At 31.6% G+C, this 24,677-nt stretch overlaps 1 protein-coding gene across 1 annotated transcript in view; it reads right to left on the bottom strand.

The window, feature by feature from the left end:
* Positions 1-23,956, bottom strand: part of LOC141343821 (homer protein homolog 3) — a 38,418-nt gene extending 14,462 nt beyond the window's left edge. The window contains exons 1-5 of the mRNA XM_073848478.1: positions 23,446-23,956; positions 22,067-22,116; positions 10,075-10,231; positions 457-588; positions 141-248 (exon numbers count right to left, since the gene is read on the bottom strand). Coding sequence (XP_073704579.1) covers positions 141-248; positions 457-588; positions 10,075-10,231; positions 22,067-22,089 — 420 coding nt within the window. The 5' untranslated portion in view covers positions 22,090-22,116; positions 23,446-23,956. The remainder of the gene's footprint in view (positions 1-140; positions 249-456; positions 589-10,074; positions 10,232-22,066; positions 22,117-23,445) is intronic.
* Positions 23,957-24,677: the final 721 nt, after the last annotated feature.

Raw genomic sequence — 24,677 nt, 5'->3', positions numbered from 1 at the left:
GCAAGCAGGGTCGGAAATTAACTGGGGCTTGAGGCAAAAATGCCAGCAAAAATACACCCTCAATTCAAGATACGGTGACAAAAACACGCCTGCACAACCTGTTTATGTACGCATTGTATGCAAAATGAATGATGTCACACCTGAGGTGCTGCGATACTGAGAGCTGCGGTGCTCAGCTCTATCTTGTCCTGCGATTTCTCTCTGGCCAGACGTGTAGCTTCCTTCACCTCTTTAAAACGTTCAGCAAACTGCAACAAAAACACATAATGCAGTATTATATAAGAAGTGATGCAAGTATTTGCAAACATGTCTGTGCAAAACTATATTATGTTGGTTTTTAATCCACCTTCTTAATCTCTTTTGAAACATTTGCACTCATGTACTTGCACAATGCATTCTGTGTTGTTTCTCTATAAACAGGCCATTAAAGCAGTTTTATTGTCCTGACGTTCACACCTGGTGCAGCTGCTGCTCCGTGGCGAATCCGAGGCCATAGACTGTGTTCGCTCGACTGTCCGCCCACTGACCGAACTTCTGAGATGTCTTGGTGAATGTCATGTTGGGGCTGATCGTGCTGTTGATGATCGCCTGATGAAAGAGCATGAGAAAACTCTAAATAGGCACTCATTTAAAAGAACACAAAACCAAAACACAAATTGACTTCCATAGCATTTAAAAAAAATACAATTGAAGTCAATGGCTGCCGTCAACTGTTTGGTTACCAACATTCTTCAAAATATGTTATTTTGTGTTTAACAGAAGAAAGAAACTCATACAAGTTTGAAACAACTTGAGGGCAAGTAAAATATGACAATTTTCATTTTTGGGTGAACTGTCCCTTTAAGACAAATCAAAAAATGCCATAAAAATCTAGTAACTTTTAAACAACATGTGCAAGAATGCCAGAAAGGTTTGTGATGCAACTATCTGTAAAGCACTGTTTACATGGAGCAAAACATAAACAGTATTCCCACCTCAACAGGATGATTTAGAAACATTATGGCTCATATAACATCTATATTTAACGATAACATCTAACCTCAAATAGACCAGCACTGGAAGTGCAATACTGTAAACATGATTTATACTTGTTTATGCAAACTGTTGATTTTATTTTGTGCTGTTTTAGGACAGTGTTTGACCACTGTGTGTGTATAAACAAGTTACATAAATGTGACCCTGGACCACAAAACCAGTCATAAGGGTCCATTTTTTGAAATTGAGATTTGTACATCATCTGAAAGCTTATTAAATAAGCTTTCCATTGATGTATGGTTGTTAGGATATGCCAATATTTGGCTGAGATAGCAAAAAAAAAAATCTAAATATTGAGAGAATCGCCTTTAAAGTTGTCCAAATGAAGTTCTTAGCAATGCATATTACTAATCAAAAATTAAGTTTTCATATATTAATGGTAGGAAATGTACAAAATATTTTCATGAAACATAATCTTAATATCCTAATGACTTTTGGAAAATTTTTAAATTTGACCCATAAAATGTATTTTTGGCTATTGCTACAATTATACGCGTGCTACTTAAAGGGTTTGTGGTCCAAGCTCAACACATATTGATTAATAACAATACTGTAGCACAAGCTGGTGCAAGTGTTTTATGCGGCTTTAAATAGCAGATCAGTTATAAACGCTGAATCGTTCAGGTTAACAGTCTGACTGGAGCCACACTTATGACCCATGAGAGAGTGTGAAACATGAAATCTAATAACTGTGAGAGACACTTCACATGATCTGTTGGATGCATTATAAATATCATCATAGATGTCCAGTTTTTTTTTTATTAAAACCAGAACAATCCAATAAAACTGCACAGATACACTACCAGTCAAAAGTTTTTGAACAGTAAGACTTTTAAAGAAGTGTCTTCTGCTCACCAAGCCTGCATTTATTTGATCCAAAGTATGGTAACACAGAAAAATTGTGAAAATATTTTACAATTTAAAATAACTGCGTTCTATTTGAATATATTTTAAAATGTAATTTATTTCTGTGATCAAAGCTGATTCTTCAGTGTCACATGATCCTTTAGAAATCATTCTAATATGCTGATTTGCTCAAGAAACATTTATTATTATTAATATTTAAAACAGTTGAGTGCATTTGTTTCAGGATTGTTTGATGAACAGAAAAATGCAAAGATCAGCATTTATCTGAAATAAAACGCAAGAGAAATGATAGAAATTAATAGATTTATTTAGCAAGGATGCTTTAAATTGATCAAAAATTATAATAAAGACATTTATAATGTTACAAAAGATTTCTATTTCAGATAAAAGCTGCTCTACAGAACTTTCTATTCATCAAAGAAACCTGAAAAATTCTACTGTTTTCAACATAATAATAATGTTTTTTGAGCAGCAAATCAGAAGAAATTCTGAAGGACACTAAAGACTGGAGCAATGATGCTAAAAATTCAGATTTGAAATCACAAGAATAAATTACATTTTAAAATATATTCAAAATGTTATTTTGCTGAAATTTTTTTACTGCACTTTAAAAGTTTTTGCTGCACTTTAAATCAAATAAATGCAGGCTTGATGAGCAGAAGAGACTTTAAAAATCTTGTGTACATGTTATCAGTCTCCTTCAACTAATTCTCAAAACTACTACTAATTACACTTTTATTAAAAACAGTAATGACTACCAACAGATACACACAATGTGAATGATATCATGTGAAACACGTCCATGTCCATTATCACAGACTTTCATTCAAACCATCATGATGACACAATAATAAAACTACAGAAGAGTTGCTTACAAGGCTTTTTAACCGCAGAATTTGTTGTTAAAAATACAATAAAAATAGCAAAATTGTGAAATATTATTACAATTTAAAATAACATTTTTTTGAGTGAATATATTTTAAAATATAATTTATTCCTGTGATGCGAAGCAGAATTTTCAGCATCATTACAGTCTTCAGTGTCACATGATCCTAATATGCTGATTTGCTGCTCAAGAAACATTTCTGAATATTATCAGCGTGTATAAATACATTTTTTAATCATATTGCTGTTGAATAAAGGAGGTCGTTCACCATGGTAAAGCTCTTGCAGCTTTGCATCGTAACATGGCTTATTGAGTCTCTCATGGCTTATTGTTTTATTTCTCTGCTTCTCTGACTCCTGTTCCTCCTGACAGCAGGAGTCATGTGACTGCAGATTACCACAGTGACCGCCGGAATAATGGCAGCACCGGACTCGTGACAGTGAGGTCATCCTGAATCCAAATCTGGGTCAGTTTTAGAGGTGTTGGATGAAGCCGAGACACTCCGGTAATCCATGAACAACTCAGATTTACAGGACAATCTGCTCCATTCATGAGTTGAACATAAATGCAAAATCAAACAGGTAATAGTTCAGAGAGGTGATCTTAGACCAATGCATGAGATGCATTTGCAGTAAAAAAAAAATCAGCATATTAGAATGATTTCTAAAGCATCATGTGACACTGAAGACTGGAGTAATGATGGTAAAAATTCAGCTTTGCATCAGAGGAATAAATTAGATTTTACAATATATTCACATAGAAGACAGCTATTTAAAATTGTAATAATATTACTGTATTTTTTAATCAGACTGAAGTCTGAATTTCATTTTTCTCCCTTCAAATGTGTATCAAGATACAAAACAGCACAATAATCTTTAGGCAAACAAACGCCTGTAATATTATTGGGCTTCTTTTCATTTTCAGACACAAAAAGAGCATTTCTGCATCTGATAAACAAACAAATAACACGGCCATGAACTAAGATGCATTCATAGAGCAACATTAAAAGAGCCAAAGAATTACTGGGGCATTTTAACATGTGTGCGTTCACTGATTCAATCAGAGATCTACTTACATTAACACTCTACTGCTTAAAAGTTTGGAGTAAGTACATTTTTTGATTCAGAAGGGATGTATTATATTGATCAAAAGTGACAGTAAGTATTTCTATTTTAAATAAATGCTGTTCTTTTGAACTTTATATTCATCTGTGAGTGCTGAAAAATAAAATGTATTGCAGTTTCCACAAATTTATGAAGTGCTTTTAACGCTGATAATAATCAGAAATGTTTCTTGAGTTGCAAATCAGCAATTTAGAATGATTTCTGAAGGATCATGTGACACTAAACACTGAAGTAATGATGCATCACAGGAATAAATTACATTTTAACAGATATTTACTTGGAAGACATGTATTTTAAATTATAATAATATACATAAAATATAAAATATTTCACATTTTTACATTTTCTACTGGATCATTTAATCAAATAAATTTAGCCTTGGGAAGCAGAAGTGGCTTTCAAAAGCATTTTATTCGCTAATTTGTTTGACTGGTAGTGTATGTTGATTTCAGATTTACTTCTATAAATTAATTTCCACCACAGAATAACAACATAAAACAGGTCATTTAACATTGTTAATCGCAATTGAGAGTTTATATCTCGCAGTTCCATCTTTCTTGTACAGTTGAGGTCAATAGTTTACATTCCCCGTTCGGAATCTGCAAAATGTTAATTATTTTACCAAAATAAGAGGGTTCATACAAAATGCATGTTATTGTTTATTTAGTACTGACCTGAATAAGACATTTCACATAAAAGACGTTTACATGAAGTCAGAAAATAATAGTTGAATTAATAAAAATGTTTAAAAGTTTACATACGCTGAGTTGTTACCTGAATGATCCACAGCTGTGTTTTTTGTTTAGTGATAGTTGTTCATGAGTTTGTCCTGAACAGTTAAACTGCCTGCTGTTCTTCAGATTCCACAAATTCTTTGTTTTTTCAGTATTTTTGTGTATTTGAACCCTTTCCAATGATGATTGTTTGATTTTGAGATCTATCTTTTCACACTGAGGACAACTGAGGGACTCATATGCAACTATTACAGAAGGTTCAAACACTCACTGATGCTCCAGAAGGAAACACCATGCATTAAGAGCTGGGGGTGAAAACTTTTGAAATGGATGGAAATGTGTACATTTTTCTTATTTTACCTAAATATCATATTTTTTCATTTAGTACTGCCTTTCAGAAGCTAAAGAAGATACTTACATGTTCCCAGAAGATAAAATAAGTTAAATTTACCCTGATCTTCAAATTCAAAAAGTTTTCACCCCCTGCTCTTAATGCATCAGTGAGTGTTTGAACCTTCTGTAATAGCTACATATGAGTCCCTCAGATGTCCTCAGTGTCAAAAGATGGATCTCACAATCATACAGTCATTGTTGGAAAGGGTTCAAATACACACACAAAAAAACCAAAGAATTTGTGAAACCTGAAGGATTATTCTAAAGAACAGCAGGCAGTTTAACTGTTCAGAACAAACAAGGGACTCATGAACAACTGTCACTAAACAAAAAACACAGCTGTGGATCATTCAGGTAAGAACTTTTGAACAGGGTCATTTTTATAAATGCAACTATTATTTTCTCAGGTGGACTATATGTAAACCTATTCTATGTGAAATATCTTATTCAGGTCAGTGCAAATTAAACAAAAAACATGCTTTTTGTATGATCCCTCTTATTTTGGTTAAATAATTAACATTTTGCAGATTCCAAAAGGGGGGTGTAAACTTTTGACCTCAACTGTATAAACCAGCAACCCTGAAAAGAAAAGACCAAATAGTGAGATACAAACTCAGAGCTGTCATTGGTCATTTCACATGTCAATCAGATGCTCTCTTCCTAAGTGGGCAGTGCTTGATCTGAACAATCTGCAATCAGCTTCTCTATCAGTTACTGTCGTAACAACTCAAGGTCATCTGTGAACTGCTGTCTTCCTCTTCGATCAGCGTCTTGGTCGAGTGGGTTAGACAGCTCTGATTCGCTCCATCAACAAGTATCGATTAACCCGACAGGCTGCAAGTCATGCAGCTCCGCACAGATGCGGGGAGTTTTTCCTGCACTCGACTCTCTCGTTCTCTCCGATATCAGGTGTTGAGCTATTAACCTTCACTTCAGCGTAAATCCTCTCGCTGGGAGTATTTGGTTCTGCCTCTAATCACATCGACTCAATGATCACCATCTGAAAGCTTGTAGCTGACAGAGATGTTTATTGCGTTATGCTGCTGCAGTCGGATGGGTTTCCTGGCATGCTGTGCTGATGGTAACCACGAGAGGCTTTCTGCAAAACCTACGGCATGCTGCTAAGTGTGCAATGCACATGCATTGAACAGCATGATGACACACATTTGACCTAACATGCAATGAGCAACTAGAGAATATTAAAGGAGAAGTTCACTTCCAGAAAAGAAATTAACAGATAATGTACTCTTTCCTTTGTCATCCAAGATGTTCATGTCTTTCTTTCTTCAGTCGTAAAGAAATTGTTTTTTCAGCAAAACCTTTCAGGATTTCTCTCCATATAGTGGACTTCTATGGTGCCCCGGAGTTTGAACTTCAAAAATACAGTTTAAACACAGCTTCAAAGGGCTCTAAATGATCCCAGCCGAAGAAGAAGGGTCTTATCTAGTGAAACGATTGGTTATTTTTCTGAAGAAAATTACAATTTATACTAGGGTTGTGCAATTAATCGAAATTCAGTTTTGATTTCGATTTCTGCTTCAAACGATTACGAAAATGCAGTAATCGAGATGAAATGATTATTGCAGCCCATTCCGCCCCCTTTTCAGTTGTGCGCTTTCGCTCCTCCATAAAAGCCTAATTTCACATGCAAATCAACAAAATCATGTAACTTGACTTTCATTAAACGGGACGTGCTTGATTTATTAATGTTTTTTGATGTTGTGTTTTTAATAGCGCGTAAGAAAACTTGTGCTGTTCTGTATATATAGTATTGTCAGACTACTTTAGACTTGCATAAAAGTATTCAATATTTTTTTAAAGCACTGTTTTTTTTATTTGTATCTTTTTTCTCGCTGTATTGCTATCTTTAAATTAATCACTATATAAAGTTTTGGACCCTGTCATAATCGTTTCAATAATCGTGATTACAATATTGACCAAAATAATCGTGATTATGATTTTTGCAAAAAAATTGAGCAGCCCCAATTTATATACTTTTTAATCTCAAATGCTCAACTTGTCTAGCTTTGCGTGCACTCTTGTGTATTCCAGTTCAAGACAGTGAGGGTAAGTCGAAAAACTCCCATAGCATTTTCTCCTCCAACTTCAAAATCATCCTAGAACGCTGCAGAAGTACCAAACCAGTGTTTACAAAGTGAACGTGCAAAGAAATCAAACGCCCTTTACAAAAAATGGTAAAACAGCAATGTAGGACAATTTTGAGGTTGGAGGAGAAAATGAGATGGAACTTTTTTGACATACCCTAACTGTATTGAACAGAAATACACAGAGTGCACTCAAAGCTAGACAAGAAGAGCATTTGAGGTTGAAAAGTATGTAAATTGTAACTTTAAAAAAAAAAATAACCAATGACCATATTATTTACTCAACCTAAAGGCATCCTAGGTGTATATGACTTCCTCCTTTCAGACGAATCCATTCAGAGTTATTAAAAACTAGGGATGCACCGAAATGAAAATTCTTGACCGAAGCTGAAGCCGGACAAAATTAAACACAGGGCCGAAGGCCAATTACCAAACATGTATTTTGCCAATTCTTTTCACCATTGCATAAATTAAACAGCCAAAATGTGCTTTTTACAGTTTTGTCGTGCTTTTTTTTTTATAATTTTTTTTAAAATATTTACTTAACACTGAACATTTTTGTCATTTTAGTAGACATTTTAGCTTACCAACAAAGCACAATTTAACTTAAAATTAATAAGTTAGTAAAATAATATTCTTTGCTCATTTGTAAGACCCTTCTTGAATCAGGCATGTGTTTTTAATGTACAAATAAATGAAGCATGAGCAAAGGAAAATGTTATAATAAATGTATTAATAGAGCTGTTGTAATGATTGTTTTCATTATTTTTGTCTTTTTTATTTTATTTTACAGAACAACAGTAAAATTACAATACTTACATTTATGAATGTTGACTTTTATTTTGGCGTAAACCAGCAAGAAGACCTCAGTACTAGTTTTTGCTGACAGCAGCAGATTTATGAATGATTCTCATTACGCAGATTTTCCTGGGGCTTTGTTCTTTGAACCCTGGCTAAGGAGCTGATGCAGTGCTGTCAGAATAAATACAATTGGTGCGTGTATTAGACAACATAATGTTCTGTAGTTTACTTACTGTAGTTTACTATGGTTTAAGGCCATTTGGTGATTTCAGTCTTCATACAGTAACAAGCAACAACCACCATTTTCTCGTCTCATGGAAGACATGCGATGCGATACCAAACAGTCTCTCGCTGTCGGTGCTTGGAATGATTTTTGCGTCTTTCTCAGACAGTTTTAAATGCTTCCGCACTGCCCACATGTTTGCTGCATTAGTGCACGCCTCTATTTGATCACGTCACACCATTGTTCACTATAATTTAGTCTGCCTTTTCCCTTATTAACACCAAAACAGCTTTTTTTTTTGCTATTTTCAGCCAAATTTGGTGCTGAACATTTGGTGCATCCCTACTAAATAGGGCTACAGATGTTGTCTGAGACATTAAATGTTATCACTATTAACAGATAAACTCACTTTCACAGCCTCAGTGTGTTTACAATCACAAGCTTGCAAAATATTGTAATGCAAACTTTCAAGGAAAATGTTTGTAAATAAGGACAAAGTTGTCAAAAGCTTATTGAAGTCATGTGACCATGGTTCATTTATAGCCTATGTTAAAGTTTCTGTTGGTTGCATTACGGCCAGACACTGCAGGTAAATAGGGTAAAAAAATAACTAATAGTTATGAGCTTACTCTCCCAGTTGATTGATTACATTGATAATTGCAAACAGTTTTTGTATTACAAGTTTTCTAAAATGTTTTTTTACCATTTTGGGGGGAATAAAATGTTGTATAAAATCAAGCAAATAATATATAAACAAATCCCTCTGTAAAAACCTTCAGGATATAGACTGGAATAAAACTGTAAAGTTTGATGTGTGTAAGAGCTACTGAAGTGGAGATTTATGGCTCAGTGTAGAAGAAAAAACTCATTTTGAGAAAACAGCCTTTAAAAATATGGATTGTAATTGAAATCTATTGACACAAACAGATAAAGTGCTATAAAAGAAACACTTAACAGTGTCTTTTGGATGTTTTCTTTCCACTAGTCTAAAAAAACACTTTATGAAAAACCAAAAAGCCCAAAATCTCAAATTTGACAGGTGCATGAAAAAACAGTAGTGGTCATCGGGTGCAAAACTAACTTTTAGATGTTGTTTGATTATTAATGTGTGTTGGTAGTTTGTGTGCACAACCACCCTACAATGATAAAAATCATATCATTTTATCTTTAAAAGTAATATCCCCTTTTTAAAATCAGCTCATTCTCAGCTTCTTGTCGTTGTGACGAAACACATTTGATTGACATGAGCGTCTTACCTTAGCCCCGCCCTCACCGAGTTGAAACAGTCCGAATGCACTCGCCATTGTGTGACTCAGGTGCAGAGGAAGACTCTGATTGAGCGATTGAGGTGTTCTGTTGTTGGATGTAATAATGAACATAGCAGTCATCATTTACTACCGACATCTGAGCCGCTGAAGATGCAGAGGATAACGTTACTTTTGTTTTTAAATGGAAAGCGCCAATCCCAATCTATATATGCATCCTTGTTCATGTTGCAGCTTCATCCACAGCAGAAGTGGGTATAAGGGTTTTTTATGCATCTTTGCAAATGGCCTTAATAAATGTGCTTGTTGGCAAGTTTGCAGATAAACGTGGCTAAATGCGGTAAACATAATCCCAGAGAGGGGCGGGGCGAGCAGAGCTCGTGGCATTTAAAGGGGCCATGTCTTAAAATGAGATGAAATTTTGCAGAGCAGATTTTGACAAGGTAAAAGGTGTTTTTTTTTACACTACTATTGAGAATTTTTAACCAAAGTATATTAGAGACTTTTCATTAAGACCCTAAAGAATCATATGAACGTGTGGAAAATGGGCATCCGATGACCCCTTTAAGGCTTGAAAAGTAGTGTTTATTTGTGAATATGTCCATATCTAAGATGCTCAACTGGGAGGAGAAGCTGCTCACCTTGGTCCCGCCCACGCTGATGATGCGGTAGGCGTGTCTGTTGGCGTCGTAGAAGAAGGAGACGGTGACGGCATGTTTGCTGGCTGGGATCCAGTTGCGTTTAGTGGCAGGATCGATCTGGAACACATGAGCTCGAGTGCTGAAGATGGGCTGTTCCCTACGACACACACAAACACGCATAACATGAGCATCTGTTTGGAAAACAACACAATAACTGCTAAATTCAGCTTAGCTTTGTAGACTGACATTGCAAACTAAGAAATCTGGGATTTAAAATGTACACCTGGAAATACACCAAGACTCAAAAATTCATAAATGTGAAATGAAAAAATGTTCTGACATAAATTAAATTGGAAATATTTCAGGTTCCGCACTATTCCATCTAGGTCTATTTTTTAAAAATAATTTACTTAAATAATTTCATAAGATATACACTACCAGTCAAAAGTTTACGACTCTTTTGCTCACCAAGCCTGCATTTATTTGATCCAAAGTACAGCAAAACAGTATAATTCTGAAATATTTTTACTATTTAAAAATAACTGTTTTATATTTTATATATATTTTTAAAAAGTAATTAATTCCTGTGATCAAAGCTGATTTTTCAGCATCATTACTGCAGTCTTCAGTGTCACATGATCCTTCAGAAATCATTCTAATATTCTGATTTGCTGCTCAAAATACATTTATTTTATTTTATTATGTTGACAACAGCTGAGTAGAATTTTTTCAGGGTTCTTTGATGAATAGAAAGTTCAGAAGAACAGCATTTATCTGAAATAGAAATCTTTGGTAACATTATAAATGAATAATAAAATAAACATTATAATGTCTTTATCACACTTTTGATCAGTTTAAAGCATCTTTGCTAAATAAAATTTCTATAATTTCTTTCAATATATATAAATATTGATAATAATAATAATAATAATAATAATAATAATAATAATAATAATAATTTTCAACAATTAACTGAATAATTAAACTTTGACTTCAATTAGTTATTGAATCCCTAATAAAAGGCCTAAAGCACATAGTTTAGCATTTTAAAAGCCTGTAGCTGAAATTCAATGAAGTCAGTGCTGTAACGGACAAATGACAATAACAAGAGTGGAATGAGCCGTAAACCATCACAGAAATGAAGCGATAGCGTACATAACACATCATGGCAGCTGAAACGCTACGGTCAAACTGTGTGTGATGGACGTCTAAGAGTAACTATTTCGGACTCCTGACAGCTTCATTTTTAATTTCTGGACATATGGTCATCATTAAAAAAAATTATAACCCTGAACTCTTAAATAGACGAAATTAAAAATGAAGTATATTTAGACCTAAGTTTATTCAATATTTCGATTTCTGTTCTGGAAATGTATGCAAAATGCATGCATATTTAATTATATAATGCCTTCTGTTTTTGAAACTGATATAAATACTAATAAAGATATCAAAACCACACAGTAAACAGATATAATGTTTAATGTTTTACTAGTATCTGCTCCTCAAGGCTGTGTTTATTTGATTAAAAATACAGATAAAAATGAAATATTACTGCAATTTAAAATAGAGGTTTTCTATTTTAATATACTTTAAAATAGAATTTATTTCTGTGATCAAAGCTGAATTTTCAGCATCATTACTCCAGTCTTCAGTGTCACATGATCCTTCAGAAATCATTCTAATATACTGATTTTTTTATCAATATTGTAAAGAGTTGTGTGGCTTAATATTTTTTTGGAAGCTTTGGAACCTTTTTCAGGATTCTTTGATGAATAAAAAGTTAAAAAGAACTGCATTTATTCCAAAAAAATATTAAGCAGCACAACTGTTTCCAACATTGATAGTAAATCAGCATATTAGAAAGATTTCTGACTGGAGGAATGATGCTGAAAATTCAGCTTTGCATCAAAGGAATAAATTATATTTTAAAGTATATTAAAATAGAAAACCACTATTTTAAATTGCAATAATATTTCACAATATTACTGTTTTTTCTGTATTTTTAATCAAATAAATGCAGCCTTGAAGAGCAGAAAATACTATACTATATATATATATATATATATATATATATATATATATATATATATATATATATATATATATATATATTTTTTTTTTTTTTTTTTTTTTTTTGGTAGATGAATACTTGACCAGTTCATTTTATTAAACAAAAAGGAAAAGAATCTGGAAGGATTGGATTTCAGAAATGTAAAATGAAATAATCTTAATGCAATACATCATGAGCAGGAAGAGCGGAAAGATGATCCTCTTCCTATCTTGCCCTTTCCAGAAATGAACACGGATATTACCATTACCGTCCATCCTGTCGGTCACATTATGAGACTTTGCGTCCGTGGTTCATCAATCTAATATTTGCTGGCGTTTTTGCCCACTGAGTCACCAGAGAATATGAATACTGACCCGAACAATGTCTAAAAGCAGCGTTTGAGGTTTGTGTGACTGTGACCACAGTAAAAGTTGAAACAGTCTTGGAGCTCATTTGAGGAAAGCTTTCATTATTCTCCCTTCAGCTTGTCATTCATTAGCAAACAGCCAGTGAGTCATGGGTGAATGGTGTTTTTCTGATTGTAGATGAAATGCACGCTGAGAGCAGACGTGAGAAATGAAGTCAGCGTCAACCGTTCCATTCAGCACCAAACTCAAACCACCAGCTCCCACAGACCAGCATGTCTTTCACAGACCTTTTGCACGTCACCGCCTTTGAATGAAGGAAAATATCAAATATATGAAATTCAATATAACTGGCTATTTGGCTATTTTGAGAAAAGCATTATTCTGCACATTTACTATGTCACTACCAACATCCACCAGCAGTTTTGAGAATAAATCATGCACATTTTCTCTTTTTAAATACTTTGAGGGATTTTTAAGCAATAATGCTATAAAATGAATGCATCATTTCAAATTTGCCATTTACTAGGCTCTCTAGCTGTGAAATCACCATCAGCTATTAGACAAACTATATTCAACCATTTCATTTTACAAAAATAATGTTTTTTTAACTGTATGAATTTTAAAATTAAATATATACACTATTCAAACGTTTTTTTTATGTTTTTGAGAGAAGTCTCTTCTGCTCACCAAGGCTGCATTTATTTAATTAAAAATACAGTAAAAGCAGTGAAAATTCTGAAACATTATTACAGTTTAAAATAGCCATTTTCTATGTGAATATCTGTTAACATGTAATTTATTTCTGTGATCAAACCTGAATTTTCAGCATCATTACGTCAGTCTTTAGTGTGACATGATCCTTCAGAAATCATTCTAATATGTTGATTTGCTGCTCAAGGAACAATTCTGATTATCATCAATGTTGAAAACAGTTGTGGTGCGCAATATTTTTGTGAAAACTGTGATTTTATTTTGCAGAAAAAAAAAATTGAAATAGAAATCTTTTGTTACATTATAAATGTCTTTACTGTCACTTTTGATCAGTTGAATGTATCCTTGCTTAATAAAAGTATTTATTTCAATATTATTACTGACCCCAAACTATACATACATATATTTGTAATTATATTTAAACTAGAAAAAGTTTCAATTAAAAAAAATTAATTTCAAATTTCAAATTACATTTATATTGGAGAAGTTATAATTCAAAATTTCAAATCATATTTAAACTGGAAAAGGGTCAATCCAAAAATTAACATTACATTTAAATTGGAGAAGTCTCAATTTAAAAATTCAATTCAAAAATTCTAATTATATTTAAACTGGAAAAGTTTCCATTTAAAAATTCCAATTATATTTAAATTGGAGAAGTTCCATTTTAGAAATTCAATTAAAGAATTCCAATTATATTTTACCTGGAAAGGTTTTGATTAAAAAACTCAAATTACATTTAAATAGGAAAAGTTTCAATTCAAAAATTAAACTCAAATTACATTTAAATTGGAAAAGTTTTAGTTTCATAATTCGATTCAAAAACTCAAATTACATTTAAATTGAAAAAGTTTAAATTCACAAATTCACATTACATTTAAATTGGAGAAGTTTAAAACCTGCAATAAAAAATATTGCAGAAGTTTCCATTTAAAAATTAAATTCAAAAATTATATTTAAACTGGAAAAGTTTCAACTGAAAAATTCAAATGACATTGAAATGGGAAAAGTTTTAATTCAAAAATTAAAATTCAAAAATTCGAATTATATTTAAACTGGAAAAGTTTCAATTGAAAAAATTTAAATCAAAAATTCTAATTATAGTAAAGAAGGTAAGGTAAATGTTAATGTCTATTTTTATCCTTAAAATATATTTAATTATAATAAAAATATCAAGTTTTGATACCCATTTAAAAATGCATAATCTATTTATTTATTAAACCTGGCATTGTATATTATGAATAGTGTTGCTCTTTGACAAATTGCTTTTGTTCCTATTTTATAAGTTGCTTTGCATAAAAGCATCTGCTATATTCATATATATTTGCATTTCAGAGCAAATTCATAAATATTAAACACATATGCTGATGCTTTTTAGCTACATGACTGTAGTATCTCTCTATTGCTTCTGCACTAAAGCACACACACACACACACACACACACACACACACACACACACACACACACACACACACACACACACACACACACACACTCCAATCAGCCGCTGGATTATGCCAGCCAAGGTGTTGAGATCACTTTCCTCGTCCTGGTCTTACGGACGCCACCTCGCTTCTTATAGCCTGGCCTGAATTCCCAGAATTCCATGGGGTAAGACTCCTGGCTTCGCTCGTCACTGATCCCCCTGACGGGCCGCTGCGATCAGCGCTGCTCCTTCATCTGTCAATTACTCACCCTGAGCTGATTGCGAGGAGCCCAGTAACGAGCCGAGGGCCTGTAAACTATCCAGCGCCAGACATCGACCGCAGTTAATGACTTTCAGCGGGAAACCAACCGCACAGAACGCCAGATCAACCTCAACCAAACAACAAAGCCACCACACGCATCTCAAACCTTCATTTGCAATCTGTCAATGTGCTTTGCAATGCTTCAACAAATGTGCTGCAGACAAAACAGACAGTTTCATACACACTTCTGTGTACTATATTTTTGACAATAAAGACATTCATAAAAAAAATAAAATGTATTACAGTTTCCACAAAAATACTGGGCAGCACAACTGTTTTCAACATTGATAAATATCAGAAATGTTTTTAGAGCAGCAAATCCGCATATTAGAATGATTTCTGAAGACTGGAGTAATGATGCTAAAAATGCAGCTTTGATCACAGAAATAAATTACATTTTAGGGCATATTCACATAGACAACAGGTATTTTAAATTATAATAATATTTCACATTTTTACAATATTTTTGATTAAATAAATACAGCAAATTAGCATATTAGAAGAATTTCTAAAGGATCATGTGACACTGAAGACGAGTAATGATTCTGAAAATTCAGCTTTGATCACAGAAATAAATTACATTTTAAGGCATATTCACATAGAGAACAGCTATTTCAAATTATAATAATATTTCACATTTTTACAGTATTTTTATTCAAATAAATACAGCAAATTAGCATATTAGAATGATTTCTAAAGGATCATGATTCATGATACACTGAAGACTGGAGTAATGCTGCTGAAAATGCAGCTTTGATCACAGAAATAAATTACATTTTAGGGCATATTCACATAGACAACAGCTATTTTAAAATATAATAATATTTCACATTTTTACGATATTTTTGATTAAATAAATACTGCAAATTAGCATATTTGAATGATTACTAAAAGATGATGTGACAGTAAATACTGCAGAAGTGATGCTGAAAATTCAGCTTTGATCACAGAAATAAATTATATTTTAGCATATATTCACCTAGACAACAGCTATTTTAAATGATAATAATATTTTACATTTTTACAACATTTTTGATTAAATAAATACAGTAAATTAACATATTAGAATGATTTTTAAATAATCACGTGACACTAAAGACTGGAGTATGATGCTAAAAATTCAGGTTTGATCGCAGAAATAAATTACATTTTAGCATATATTCACAAGGAAAAAAGTAATTGTAAATGCTTAATATATTTTACTGTAATTTTGACCAAATAAATGCAGCCTTGGTGAGCAGAAGAAGCTATAAAAACATTCAAAATGTTGCCACACTGTATAGACACACTTTACGTCATTACATGGATTCCTGATTAATAGAAACATTAAATATTCTGATTCACCTAGAAACGCATCACATAATGACAATAAAATGGGTTCTTAATGCAACTTAGAAAAAAAACAAAAAAAACAAAAAAAAATGTGTGTTAACCAGAAGTAACCTCTGTACCGCATAAACACACATCCGACGGCCAGAAGACCATTAGCTGTTCACTGTTATATTCTACACTGGAGTGTGTGAGTGTGTGTTTAGAGATTGCTGAAGCCTCAAGCTGTCCATTTGCATTTCAGCTCTAATTGCCTTTTTCCAGATTCGTTTATATAATGAGGCAATTACTAAGAATTGTTAGCAAGAAATTAACTTCATGCTGCATTTTTATTCCATATGTGGGATGTACAGAAAGACACTAAATCAACATGTAGCACTTAAAAAATCTTTCCCTGTGCTCACCTAAGATGGAGATATGATTTCATTTCTTGAAAACTAAAAGAATAGTTTATTAAAAATTATAATAAACTTAAAAAAAGTCTTCCAAGATGTAGATGAGTTTGTTTCTTCATCAGGTTTGGAGAAATGTAGCATTACATCAGTTGCTCACCAATGGATCCTCTGCAGTGAATGGGTGCCGTCAGAATGAGAGTCCAAACAGCTGATAAAAACATCACAATAATCCACACAAATCCAGTTTGCATGTTTGTAAGAAACATCTTTGTAAGAAACCATCATTTTTGGCCAAAAATATGAGTACATAATCTATAATAACACTTTCTTCATTGAAAAAGTCTATCTCCTGTAGTCTCTCACATCAAAATAGCAAACAGTGTTTGATCTGTGTAGATTTCTCTCTTGATTTAAACTTTTTCACTGGAGGAAGCAGTATTATGAATTATGGACTCATATTTTGGTTAAAAACATCTTAATGATGGATTTGTTTCTTATAAACAAAGCTTATTTATTCGGCTTTCAGATTCAAAAAAATTTACCCTTATGACCAGTTTTGTGGTCTCGGTCTTTGAGGGTTAAACCATCATTTTTGGCCAAAAATATGAGTCCATAATCTATAATAACGCTTCCTTAATTGAAAAAGTCCATCTCCTGTTGTCTCTCACATCAAAATCCACTCTGTTTTGGCTTATATTTCTCTCCTGATTCAAACCAGATCACCTTTTTTCACTGGAGGAAGTGTTATTATGAATTATGGACTTTAGTTAAAAACATCTTAACGATGGATTTGTTTCTTATAAACACACAGCTTTTGGTTTCACAAGATGTTAATTGACGGACTGGAGTGGTGTGCATAATTTGTGGATTATTGTGATGTTTTTAATCAGCTGTTTGGACTCTCATTCTGACGGCACCCATTTACATCTATTGGTGAGCGAGTGATGCAAAGCTACATTTCTCCAAATCTGATGAAGCAATTGAAAGATAAAAATTATGGACTCAAAGAATATATAACATTTTTTAAAGTACTTTTGATTAAATAAACACTGCAAATTAGCATGTTATAATGATTTCTAAAGGAATGTGACACTGAAGACTGGAGTAATGATGCTGAAAATTCAGGTTTGTTCACAGAGATAAATTACATTTTAACAGATACTCTCATAGACAACAGCTATTTTAAATTATAATAATATTTCACATTTTTACAATATTTTTGATTAAATAAATACAGCCAATTCACATATTATAATGATTTTTAAAAGATCATGTGACACTAAAAACTGGAGTAATGATGCCAAAAATAATCTATAATAACAAAATCCACTCTGTTTTGGCTTATATTTCTCTCCTGATTCAAACCATACCACTTTTTTCACATGAGGAAGTGTTATTAGGAATTATGGACTCATATTTAAGTTAAAAACTAACATCTTAATGATGGATTTGTTATTTAAAAACACAGCTTTTGGCTTCACAAGATGTTAACTGACGGACTGGAGTGGTGTGGATTACTTGTGGATTATTGTGATGTTTTTATCAACTGTTTAGACTCTCATTCTGACGGCACCCATTCACATCCATTGTTGAGCAAGTGATGCAATGTTACATTTCTCCAAATCTGGGCCCGTATCCCTAAAGATTCTGAGAATCCTCTCAGAGAGCTCCTAACTTAACCTAAAAATTCCTTGCCAGGAGTTTTAGCTTAGAAGTGATTCCAGAACATTTTCAGTGAACTCTGAGCAAGGAATGGATGGAAAATCCTATCTTAGTGAAGAGGTGTGGTTGACCCCGTTGCTAGGTATGAGTCATCATTTCAAAAGCTGTGATTGGTTGATCCTACAAGTTTGATGAAAATGAACTTTTGGTGATAATGAGCAAAGGATGTACCCTCAAATCAATAAACATAATTATACACTCTAATCTTATGCAGACTGTAATTGTAAATAATATTTCACATTCAAGAAAATATCTGGAAAATGAATAGTAAGCTGTAGGGGTTATAGCCTAACATTAGAATCTAAAATATGTGAAAACTTAAGCTCATTACACCCTGTTCAAATAATGATTTGTGTCTTATTTGCTCATATTAATATCCTAGCTGGCATATTTTGTATTTTCACTCCCATATGGACCCCATTGAAAACAAGATGGGCTGTCCTTAATGAAGTAGAAATTGCAACGTTACAACTCAGTGTGGTCTTAACGAGGGTAACACGGCTCAGCTTTTATCAATGTCTGTGATTGCTGGCTGGTCTATTTATGAAGGCTTGTTAACAAATATCCTACAAACAGAAAATGGCCATTTTGTGCAGCTGCTTAGGGGAACTCCTAAGCCACTAAAAGTCCTCTTCCCTGCTCTTAGCATATCTCGCCTTAGGAGCCCTTTTAAGCGCTAGGAATCTTGAGGAATAGCTTTTATATTAACTGGGATTTTCGTGTCACTTTTAGGGGAAATTCTAAGAAAACGTCATGACTCTGAGAATTTTCTTAGAATTTGGCCGCTAGGAGACACTTTTTGCACAAAAATTCTTTAGGGATACGGGCCCTGATGAAGAAACTAAAGAAAAAAAATTCACTTTGCATTATAACTACATTTAACATTTTTTACAGTACTTTTGATTAAATAAACACTGCAAATCAGAATATTAGAATAATTTCTAAAAGATCATGTGACACTGAAGATTGGAGTAATGATGCTGAATATGCAGGTTTGTTCACAGAAATAAATTACATTTGAACAGATACTCACATAGACAACAGCTATTTTAAATTATAATAATATTTCACATTTTTACAATATTTTTGATTAAATAAATACTGCAAATCAACATATTAGAATGATTTTTTTAAAAGATCGTGTGACACTAAAGGCTGGAGTAATGATGCTGAAAACAATCTATAATAACAAAATCTATAATAATTTATATCAAACGCTTTTCACTGTTTTGGCTTGTATTTCTGTCCTGATTCAAACCAGATCACTTTTTTTCACTGGAGGAAGTGTTATTACAAATTATGGACTCATATTTTAGTTAAAAACGTCTTAACGATGGATTTGTTTCTTATAAACACACAGCTTTTGTCTTCTCAAGATGTTAACTGATGGACTGGAGTGGTGCGGTTCACTTGTGGATTATTGTCATGTTTTTATCAGCCGTTCGGACTCTCATTCTGACGGCACCCATTCACATCCATTGGTGAGCAAGTGATGCAATGCTACATTTCTCCAAATCTAATGAAAAAACAAACTCATTTACATCTCAGATGGCCTAAAGATGATAAGATTTCAGCATTTTTTTAGGTGAACTATGTCTTTAAAACATAGAGGGATCGTTTGAAGGACAATCCGGTAAGTTAGAATGTAGAAATTAGGCCAAGCGTGTTCTGACCTGACAGCAGCACACCTTACCGCCGCTGAACTAATTAACTGCACCAGCAGTACTCTACTCATTTAACCCGTTCCAGGCCTACTGAAGGTCAAAACAGCTTTATGATCATCTATAAAGCATCCAGCACACTCAGATGGACACTTGAGACGCCGCAGAACATACGATATTCTACAGTCGTCATGGCAACTGAAAAAAACCACAATACTGGCTGTTTCATAAACAATATCCCACAACCTTTTTTCACGTTGGGTGTCATTTCTCTGAGAGATTAATACAGTGCATGAAGAAATCTGCCTTTGTCTATCTATGCAGCTATAATTCCTGCATAATATGTCCCGCTTAGAGCAGGATAAATGGGTCATATTATGAAAAACAGTTGCTTTGTCCATTTCACAAAGTGATTTTTTTAAGTGCATTTCTCTGTGCTGCTTTACAACAGTTGGTATTATATAACACGCTGTAAAAATAAAGATGACTTGGTTTGAAGTGCATCAGAAGTGCATTTATGTTTTTACTATATCTTGAATTCGTTTTTATTTTTTAATATATATTTTTTAAAGTTTTAGTAATTTTGTTTTCTTTTTGTAATTTTATTAGTTCATTTTAAATACGTTTATATTGTTTTATTTATTTATATATTTTTAAATTCATTTTTATTTGTTATTTTAGTAAATCAGTTTAAAGTAATGATAAATGTTACTTAAAATAATCAAGTTTTCTTTTTTAAATGTATTTAATTTATTGTGGATTTTATTAGTAACAAACTTGTTTACTAATAATGAATAATGAGACATACACAAAATTGTACGATTGTGCAAATGTGCGATACGGTATTTACTTTGCAAGACTGAAAAATAATAATTAAACAACTAATAACAATAAAAATTTAAAATAATAAAAAATTAAAATGTATTATTTTTATTAATTACATTGAATTTTTTATTTTATTTTTATTAATTAAACAAATGGGCTACTAATTCTGTAAAAATACTTAAAATAATTAGCTTGTTATGTGGATTTTATTAGTAACGTAATTAAAATTATGAATTTAGTTTTATTTACTTATAATGAATAATGAGACATACACAAATTTGCATGAATTTTAAGTTTATATGATGTTAAAATTAACTTATATGATATTTACTTTGCAACACCGCAAAATAATAATTAAACAATTTATAACAATAATAATGAAAAATAATATTTATTTTTTTATTTTTTTTATTATTTCAATTTAAATATAAATTTACATTTTTAATTTAATTTATTAATTAAAAATATGGGCTTAATTCTGTAAATTTATTAATAAAAAAGGTGGACGTTTTTTTTTTTAGAAATACACACATTATTAAAAAAATAAAAAAATAATACAACAATATATAATAAATAAAATACAATACAACAAAATTAATTTCAATAATAATAAAAAAAATTACAAATGAATTTTTTTTGTACCAATTACATTTATAAATTAATTTTAATGTATTATTTTAAAAAAGTCAAAAGCCAGAAAAGCTAAATAAATAAATAAAATAAAAATAAAAAGTTGGTCTTTTTTTTTTTTTTAGAAATACACATTATATATAAAATAAATATTATATATATAAAATAAAAGAAAAAATAAAAGAAAATAATAAATAAAATATAAAAAAATAAATAAAATACAATAAAACAAAAGAAAATAATAAATAATAATAAAATAATAAACAAAAAATAAAATAAAAATAGATCTTTCATTTGGCGTAACACCAAGTAATATGTCAGTGAAGTCAAATAGCCATAATTTTTTTATTAATTAAATGTTTTCATTTATTTTAATTTATTAATTAAAAATATGGGCTGCCAGGAGACTCTGCAAAATTGTTGTTACCAATTTAGTTAGTCTTAAAAATGGATAAATTAATCAGATGTAGCTTAAACTTCTGTTTATTTACTTTAAAAAACACGTCAGTCGAGGGTCTCAGGATCCAATAAAGACATTAAAACATGACTTACCTCTCTCTGTGCAACGGATACATTCTTACTGGATAGATGAGGGTCTTTTTCTAACATTGCAAAGAAAAGAAAGAAAAAATAGTAAGCAAACACATCCATCCGAACAGATACTGTTTAAATATACACTGAAAATGAGAAAATGAATGACATATTTAGGTCAAGGTCAGGGATGTACATTTAAAGGATGCAAACATTCTCAAATTTAATAAATGCAGCATTATAATTTCTTAAGAATTTAGACTTTTAAAATGAATGCTTTTAATGGTCTTGATCACGAAAGCATCTCATGAAACAAAAACCTGAGCATCCACAACTAATAAAAATCATGCAAAAATTATAATAATTAAATTATTACTTAATATTTAGTAATTAATAAATAATTATAAAAAATATTTTATTTATAAACTTTTTATTCATTTTTAAGTAAATCAGTTTGAAGTAATGATAAATGTTACTTAAAATAATCAGTAAGTTTTCTTTTTTAAAATGTATTTAATTTATTGTGGATTTTATTAATAACATTTTTATGTCTTTAGTTTTAGTTACTAATAATCAATAATGAGACATACACAAAATTGCACAATTGTACGATACGATATTTACTTTGCAAAAATAAAAAATAATAATTAAACAATTAATAACAATAAAAATTAGAACTAAAACAAAATTAACGTTTTTTAATAATTAAGCAAAATAACTATTACTTAATATTTAGTAATTAATAAATAATTATTAAATATTAAATACATTTTTATTAAATAAAATGTAATAATATTTAATTAAAAGATAAATACAAATAATTTAGTGCATGAATGAGATTTTCTGAATTACAGATTTGATTTATTTAATTTTTAATTTAATTTTAGCATTTTATTTATTTATTTTTTGATTTTATGCATATTTTAAAGCATGCGTTTATGGTTGTCCCTTCACTACAAAATTATTATTATTTTTTATTATTATTTTTATTTGTGGCTTTTTCATGAATTTAACATTCTAAATTCTACATGTTTACATGCATATATAAAGTTGCTTAAAAAACGTATCATTATACATGCATTGTTTTTGCACGTCACTTTAAAAAAAAAATGCATGTATAATGATACGTTTATAAGCAACTGTATAAAAGAATGTAACTTAGATGCATTCTAGCATGTCATACACAAATATGCATTGATTATCTCCAGTTTCCCAACGTAGGACTGTCCTACATAAATAAATATTTATTTATTTTGAGGAATATAATCAGTTTCAGATTGTCTACTAGCAACAGGAAGTCTTTAATCTGAAATATCTGCAGTAACTAACTCTTTTTAAGAGTTGTTCTAGCTTGAGTTTAGCTGAGTTAAAGTCTCCTAATAGAGAGCAGGGACTCTTACCCCATGTCGTTGTAAACACACAGGATGTCAAACTCTTGTTCCTGTTCTGGAGCAACTGTTTCCAGCCTGTAGGATCTGCGTGCTCTGTAATCCGTGTTTCTATACGCCAAACGCGGCATATATGTGCATGGCAGCAGGCGAATGCAACAGCAGCAGCCGCAGAAACTGGACGTGATGACCGGGCGCGTGTCAGTTCCTCTTTTGCTCGTAGTTCAGCAGGCACAAGGACTCGCGGGAAAGCCCGCTGGCTGTTACACTCCGCGTTCTGATGTTTCCCGCAGCGACTTTGATGACGCGCCGCGACTGTTACTTTGTAACCAGTTTGGCTTTGATGTCCCGAGCCCGCGCCTCCCGCCGCTCTGTGCTCGAGCGCTGCCGCTGGCGGCTTTTTGAAGAGACTCGCGCGCGCCGTTTAGCGGACAGAAACGGAACTGCAGGATCATTGCGGCGTCGCTCGCCCTCTAGTGATTAGAGAGTGAACATTAGTTAATCATACCGACATTTGTGCTGATGTAACCCTAATGAGACACCACGAACCTTCCTCACTTACATAGTGCAGTATAACAATGGTGTTATGTTTTTTGGACTCTAACAGTAATAGTGTTTTCTGAAAATAAGCCATGTTCTTTGAAACACTATTTATATATGAAGGACAATCATTTAAAAATAAATAAATTGCTAAAATAAAATGATAAAAAATAATAAAAATAAAATAAAAAAAGTTATAAAATAATAAATAAAAATAAACATGGAACTTTAATTTTGTGTAGCACAAGGTAATATAAAAAAATACAAATAAATAAAAGAAAAAAGAAAAAGAAAATACATACAAGAAAAAATAAATAAATAAAAATAAATGACAACAAATTAAAATGGAACTTAAATTTGGTGCAACACCAAGTAAAATGATAAAATAATAAGAAGAAAACAAACTAAAAATAAAATAAAATACAAAAATGAAAAAAAAAAACAATACAATAAAAAAGAAATATATTAAATAAAAAACTAAACAAAAATTAAATTAAAATGGAAATTTTATTTGGTGTAACACCAATATGATAAAAAAATAAAATAAAATAATAAATAAAAATAAAAATGGAACTTTAATTTTGTGTAATATAAAAAATAAAACAAAATAAAATACAAATAAATAAAAGAAAAAATAAAACAAAATAAATAAAAAAATGACAACAAATTAAAATGGAACTTTAATTTCGTGTAACACAAAGTAA

The sequence above is a fragment of the Garra rufa genome, chromosome 10 (assembly GCF_049309525.1).
Source record: "Garra rufa chromosome 10, GarRuf1.0, whole genome shotgun sequence".
Classification (NCBI taxonomy): Eukaryota; Metazoa; Chordata; class Actinopteri; order Cypriniformes; family Cyprinidae; genus Garra; species Garra rufa.
Note: the sequence above shows the minus strand (reverse complement) of the source record. Positions and strands in the feature narration are given on the sequence as shown.